Below are 7382 nucleotides of genomic sequence, written 5' to 3'. Positions count from 1 at the left end.
TTAAATCTAACCATCTCAATAGTTCAAGGAAAATTTTTAACAGCAAAAAAAGTTCAGTCATGTCAAAATTCGGGGAAAAAAATCTAATTAGCCTTATATAAATGAAGTAAACTAATCTCTTTTTTGTTTTTGATAAAAAATAAACAAATCTTAAAATGGCATGCCAAGACATGGAATTGTATGAAACAAAAAGATTAATAAACTAGAAAAAGGAAAAAATAAAATAAAAAAATCAAGTATTTTGAAAAGGCGTCATTAGTGACGAGTGATGGCAACAAATTCCATAGGAGACAGGTTGGGCTCCTGCGTGCGGACAGAAGTTAATGCACAACTTCTTTTCTCTTATTTTATAGCTAATATTGAAATATACATTGACAACACCAAGAAGAAGATTTCTCTTTATGACCAAGTTGTTAGTTATTATCCTTTGGGGTCCTCAAATTATATCATCAAAATGATTCCTAGGACACTTTGATGAATGATACTACATCTTCATTTTTCTTTTAATACATGTCTTTTAAACAGCTAATTACAGATCACAAACTAGTAAGCACGCTATATTGGTGGATCAAAGCAATGAATTAGCTGGCCACTATTGACTAATAACTATACTTTTTGCTTCTATTGGAAAGAAATTAAGGTCCATAGGTATACCCAACATTCCCCAAAAAGTTAAGGTCTGCTTTTGGTTAAAAATACTTGGACTATTGGATGATTTATATAGTGGAAACTTTAAGATAGGAAAAGATATAGTATCATATAGGATAAATAAGTCCTAAAGACCAAGGAAATAAACTAAAGCAGTAGTGTGACAGGCTTTAACATAGAATATTAACGAATAATAGCGCCTTGCATTGGCTTGCCTAGTTGCCTCTGATCAATTTGGCACATTGAGTTCTAAAAAAAAAAATAGGCAACAAATGCCAAGGGAGTATTTTTTTTTTTTTTTATCAACATGCCAAGAGAGTTGTAACTATGTGATTCAACATTAGGAAAATGTCTAGGTCAGCATAAGATATTTTGCCAGTAAGGTGAATAAAGGTACTTATAAGATAGTAAAATTATCTTAATCATCTCAATATAGATAAGCAAAAACAGGATGTCGCTTTTGTAAATTTCATTTCTGCAAAGGAAAAAAAAAGTCACTACAGGTAGCATCTAAAGCTACAGCCTCCCTTTTTTCTTTTTTTTCTTTTTTTTTTTTTTATATATTGCACCAATGAAGTTAGTTTAGGAAATCTGATGGAGTCCACAACAAACTATCTCCAATTAACCTGCACCAACATTATTGATTTTTATTTGATCAGTACAACTGTCTAAAAGGAATTTACAAAGATGCAACGTAGAAACAGAGATACAAAAATCAATGATTCTCCCTCAGCCCATAATTTACATAGACTATTAATACTATATCTTTCATTTGTTAGTTTGAGTGGAATATTGTACTAAATCCTTGTACACCAATCAGACTTGCATTGGCTTAAATCTTTTCAAGCTTTGTTCAAAGCAGCTAACCTATATGAAAAATAGTTCGGAAGAAGTGTATGGTCTACGTACCTCTTGCTTTCGCATTCTTTAAGCAGTTTGGAAACAGCAGAAGTCTTCATTTTCCTGCTTTACTGGTATAAAATTTCTCTGATGTTCCACCCTTTGAAGATGGGATGACAATTGAAGCAAATCGACCGTTGATTCATGTTCAGGCGAAAGAGAATACTTGGTATCAAAACAGTCAGAATTTCGCGAACTCCTATCTGCAGCTTCAAAGTCAGCAGCGTGATTGGATTCAGTAAACACTGCAGATTCAAACTGGTCTACTCCCATGGAATTCGTCCCGCAAGAATAGAATCCATTTTGTCCATGCCTTTCCATTGATCTTAACCTCAGAGGTTTTTCTGAAAGTTGACCAGCTGTTTGATGGGCACCTGGAATAATCATGGGACTTTCGTTTGGAATTCCTGCTGAGTGGCTTGAGAAGTTGTGTGATTGAACTGACAGAAGAGAGAGAGCACAAGCGGAGTTTGAGGCCCCATATGGTTTGTGAATGGTTGCTGCTGTATGAAAACTATAGTCGTCATTTTCCAATGAAGGAACTCCAGAAGAATGAGGATGGATTAAAGATTTCGAAAACATTTGGGTACTCTTGACAGGTGCTGTTAACTGGGGACTGTAAATAGGCTCCTCTTCAAACTTGATGTGTCCAAACTGGTTAGCTTGTTCGTATTTTTCAGGAGACAGAATGACACCTGGAAGTATATCAGAAAATACAAACGGTGTTCGCTTTTGCAAGGACGCTCCAAGATATCTGGTGCCTGCTGCAGCCAGAAATGTTAGAAAATGGCATCCCTTTCAGGGGAGGCCAAAAAGAGGTATAGTTATTAGAAGCACATAAATGCAACTAATTAAGAAACAGTCAACCCAAGGAGGAAAGCCAGCAACTCAATCTTCAAAAAACTATTGAAAACATAGAAAAATAGCTCATTACAAATGAAGGGTGGAGATGAAATAAAGTAGCTCCAACTACAGGTTTAATCTTAAACTCAAACAATCCTTCTCTTCCCATCTACTTTTAGCATTATATGAGCACGACTTTTTGCTTTAAGCAAAAAAGCTTGTCCATAATATTGATAAAAACCATAGCAAAATGCATGGCTCATTAGACATGCAACCTTTAAACTGCTCCGCACTCTTATATTTTACAACTTCCACAATTATATTCATGATAAATCAATTATTAGAGAGCCGGAAAGGAACTCCAATGGTGGCTGATGTGGCCACTAACTTTTCTCTGTAATAGAAGGAAAGTCTCTAGTGTATGTTAGTGACTTTCTAATTTAAGGTAGGTAGCAAGTTATATTCAAGCAAAAATAAAAAGTGTCAATAGTAATACTAATAATCATCTCCCCCACCTCTTCTCAATGTCCCTTTAACTTATGAAATCAATTTAGGATTGTTAATACAAAAAATGAAAAAATATGTATTTTATGTGGGGCTTGGCTTACCACTCACCAGTCAAGTTCTACTTGAATTAAGTAATGCACAAAAATAAGTGATATGACTGGTCTAAGATTTGGCAATCTTAGAATGTCACCCAGTTCATTTTCTCCACTAAACAATTATCACATTCATTAGCTAAGGAGTATTCAGTCCACACAATGCCACATCACAATCCCATTGAGAATGTATTAATAAAAAATATGAAGCATTTGTAAAATACAGAGCTATATGGCAAGGATATTGACATTAGTACAAAAGCAGTGAAGTCTTCCTGAGCTAGGTAGGACTTATAACAATGATCAGAAATAAAAACCAGAGTTCAGAGTTGAAATGCCGATATTAAATTATAGTACCAAATTTAATAAAAATGGAAGTTGTCAGTATGCAGGTGATAAATGAACTGTAATAACTTTTAGAAGTGTTTTCGAGAAAGGGACATGAGTCTATCAAGTGGGAACAAGCAACACTCATACCTTGATAAGCATTTGAAAACTTATGTGGTTTGTCAGAGAGACCATCCAATTGAGGCTTCCTTCGACGTTCATTATGCCCTGCTAAGCGCCTACGGCAACTGCGCTTGCCATCATCAAATTCTGCTAGTAGATGAAACCTAATTTACAGAAAAATCATATAAATGCTTAATATACTGAACTCAGGCATACAATGAACTTTGAATGAGAAAGCTTTATATAGCATCTTAACACAAGTAGACTTCTTAAATTGCCAATCAGAAAAGAAAAAAGAAAAGATTACACAGCACAGAAGCAGCAGATGAAGATGCCTTTATACAATACAACCCAACCAACCAACCGACACAGGTAGACTTATTATATCATGGTAAACTGAAATGATTCAATCTAAAGAGTTTCATACAACTACTACACCTTCTCATAGTTTATTTAAGCCTTAGCAAATCATGATCTCATAAAGAAAGGACTCAAATTTCAATCAGCAATGAAAAGAAAAAACATTTCATTTATTCCATCGTCTAATCCTTGGTGCATTGAAGTGGGAAAGGGTTAAATGGAATATTTTCAACTTTTTGTACACAACTATTCAAAGTTTCCACTTTTTCTGGGATTTTAAATAATTCACCCTAAAGGGAAGTCAATCTCTTGCTGCTCATGGTAAACAGGTCAAAATAACCTTGAAAGGAACATTCTTGCGGAATCATCCTAGATACATATATAAATATGTAAACATAATGAAACTATGATAAGCCAAAATAAGGGGATGATTATAACAATAGAAAATTAAAAGAATAAAAAATAAATATGTCAAGAGAGAGAGAGAGCGAGAGACCTGCTGCACTGCTGGCAAAACCTTTGCTCGATGCCATTAACAATGACTTTGGAGGTCTTGGAGTGAACATCACAAACTTTATGCTTCTTATGGTAATCTTTTGAGGTACTAAGATCCATATTACAACCATGAACTTGACAAAAGGGAGTTTGAGAATATGAACCCCTTACCCGGGCTCTCTTGACAACCAAGGAAGGAGATGAAACTGTCTTATCTTTTGAATGTTCATTGTTCTGTGAGTTTCTACAATCACCGAACCTACCTAGCTTCAAAGCAATCAATGGTGAATCTTGGCTATTAGATTCCATAAAAGAGCTCGAAACCTTAGAGTTTGAACCAGATTCATCTTCAACAAGTGATGAGTTGGGTGAAATCAAGCAAGCAGGAGAGGCTGCTCTGTGAATGGAGCCATTACCCACCTCACCACCACCACCACATAACATTTCCAGTCCTTGGCTATTCTGAATAGTTTTTCTCAACATCTCAGGGAAACCCAACTCCATGTATTCCAAGCTCTCCACTGATTCTCTACCAGGAACGAGCCCATTTTCGCATTGAATTAACGCTTTTCTGTTTCTTGAAAATGCATCAGACCAATCTATGTCGTCAGAAAACAAAAGGGCTTTGCCTTCCGCAGCGAAATTCCAAGACTCCATTGATGTGTATCAGAATCCCAAGTTGCAGAGACTAAGGAAATCAATGACAGAACACGCCTATCAACCAAGAAATTCGAATAAGAGAACCTCAGCGTTACTCTAAAGGAATTAAATTTAAAGCAAAGTACAAAACTTGTTTTAAAAATATATATCAAAATCAGGAACCAAAAACGCATGAGTACATACGTGAAAATACTACTTATCATAATATGTATGTGTATATATGGGCACACACAAAAATTAGTAACAGTCGTATATCTACAAAGACTGAAAGGGAAAAGAAAAACCCATAAATCATGAAATTATAAATGTTCCAAAATAGACGAATTGATGTTCCATCTGATATGCTACTAACATGTCATATGTGGGTTAAGTGGCAATTCAAAGATAGAACAAAAATGGGTAAAAATCATGCTTTTATTGGCTTAAGAGAAACCAAAAATAATAAATGAAAGCTTTAAACTTTTTTTTTCTTCCTATTTGCCAAAAAGATTTAAAAAATAAAAATAAAAATAATGAACAGAAGAAAATGCATAGTTTTTTTTTTAATAAATAAAAAAAAAAAAAGTTATATCCTTTTTGGCTAGTCAGCTTTCCGAGCAAACAAACAGAGCTTAACATGTAAAACAAGCCGAAATTTTGAACACCCAAGCCCAGAAAAATGGTGAGACGAAGAGAAAGGAAAAAAAAGAACCCATTTACAATAAAAGAAATCACAGAAAGGAAAACCCATTTTTCAATTTTCTGAAATGGAAGTCAAGATCACATTGATAGACACGCATACATACTTGGTTTGGTTGGTAAGAAAGTGCAGGAAAATAAAAGCAATCGTTTTAGCAGGCTTTCTCGGGAACCCAAAGTGAAGAACTTTAAAAGAAAAGGGGGTGAGTGAAAATGAAATGGAATGGGGGAGGGGAAGGAAGAAGGTGATGGTGGGTTTTGATTTTGAAGAGCAGAGGTAACTAAAAAGTGAGACAAGGAAAGAGAAAGTAGGAAATAGAGTATAGAATGGGAATGGAATGGGGTTATTTTTGTGAGGTCGAAGCAGATACACTGTGACTCCTGTGATGAGTCAACATGATTTCCACTACCCCCTGTCCAAAAGCATGTCCAGGTCTTTTGTAGCTTTTGAGGGACTTTTTATGAAATTCCATTTATGGACACCCACTCCCATCTCTCTCTTTTCCAACAAACTACATTTTAATTCAAATGTTGAAATATACTAACTTTTTATCTACTTAATAATAGTAACTATCATTCATAAGCAATCATATTCAATATCTTTTCTATAATAATTGTTACAAGGTACTAGTAGTATCTAGCATTTCTCAACATGTTGTATTGTAATTGAATAGCGATACTCCCTAAAAGTTATAACATTCAATTATATGAGATCTGATATTTAATTGGACCAATAGTATAACATATAAGAATGTGTTAAGTATTACTGGTACTTTTTAGCATTTCTCTTTCTATAAACTATAAAATGCTCCGATTTTTATTTTTAGCTAACTTATCTTCAATATGCAACTCCCTCCCTCATCACACTTGGCTATACAAGGCTGCTCGACAAAATCTACTACAGTCAAGATGAGAGCTGAAAAGTCTCTATCCAACCAGATGTTCAAACACGGATTTGAGGAGTAAGTATTATTCCAAATTTTATCCATCTGACGTGGTATGTCCACGTAAACCAAAACTAAGGACGTGTGGAGTACAGTCTTGTTAATAGCAGGACAAAGTCTTCTTACAAGGCATGACAGAATCGTAAAGCAACAAGAAAGAGGAGTTAAGCAAGACATTAAGAAGCTGCACAACCATGTTCGGCCGGTCAAAGAGAGTACATAGTGTTGGGTTTTGTGCCCTAAATAAAACCAATTTCAATATAATTAGATTTACTAACTAATAAAGATCATAAATTGCTTTTATGTTGCATGGTTCACATGATTTATTTCATGATTAAGTTTAATGTATAAATTCTATTAAGTTTAATGATAATATATGTTCAAAAGTTTTATTCCCATGATTTGTTTGTCAGTTCACTGGATTTAGACTGACATAATCGGCGATAAGGTATACTTACACATTGGATAAGTGTTATGTAAGACCATGGTCCTATATATCTGAGCTTCCAATAAGTAGACCATGGTCCACATACTAGTTGAGACAACACTACTCGCAGTACATAAACTTATATTCATACTCAGTTGTTTGATTTTGATTAATCAATTATAATTCTAAAATTAGACTATGTCTAGTTTATGAATTTTTCACTAAGCAAGGGCAAAACTGTAAAGAAAGAGTTTTTAGGGTATATTTGTTAATTACGAGATTTCGATTAGTCTAATTAATAAATATATTAAATGACAATATTATTTAATAATTAATTTTAGTTATTAAATAGTTGAAATTGACATTTAAATGGTTGAA

General features: G+C 34.2%; 1 protein-coding gene across 2 annotated transcripts; it reads right to left on the bottom strand.

The window, feature by feature from the left end:
• Nucleotides 1-1032: 1032 nt before the first annotated feature.
• LOC115700536 (squamosa promoter-binding-like protein 6) lies at nucleotides 1033-6138 on the bottom strand. Of its 2 annotated transcripts, none has more exons than XM_061102709.1 (5): nucleotides 5741-6138; nucleotides 4297-5009; nucleotides 3468-3604; nucleotides 1558-2309; nucleotides 1033-1274 (listed from the first exon to the last, which is right to left on the bottom strand). In XM_061102709.1, exons 2-4 carry the CDS (start codon nucleotides 4950-4952, stop codon nucleotides 1576-1578), a joined length of 1527 nt encoding a protein of 508 aa, XP_060958692.1. In that variant the 5' UTR covers nucleotides 4953-5009; nucleotides 5741-6138; the 3' UTR covers nucleotides 1033-1274; nucleotides 1558-1575. The 2 variants fall into 2 exon arrangements, with proteins under 2 accessions (XP_060958692.1, XP_030483955.2); XM_030628095.2 differs by having other exon boundaries at nucleotides 1558-2312; nucleotides 5741-6137.
• Nucleotides 6139-7382: the final 1244 nt, after the last annotated feature.

The sequence above is a fragment of the Cannabis sativa genome, chromosome 8 (assembly GCF_029168945.1).
Source record: "Cannabis sativa cultivar Pink pepper isolate KNU-18-1 chromosome 8, ASM2916894v1, whole genome shotgun sequence".
Lineage (NCBI taxonomy): Eukaryota > Viridiplantae > Streptophyta > Magnoliopsida > Rosales > Cannabaceae > Cannabis > Cannabis sativa.
Note: the sequence above shows the minus strand (reverse complement) of the source record. Positions and strands in the feature narration are given on the sequence as shown.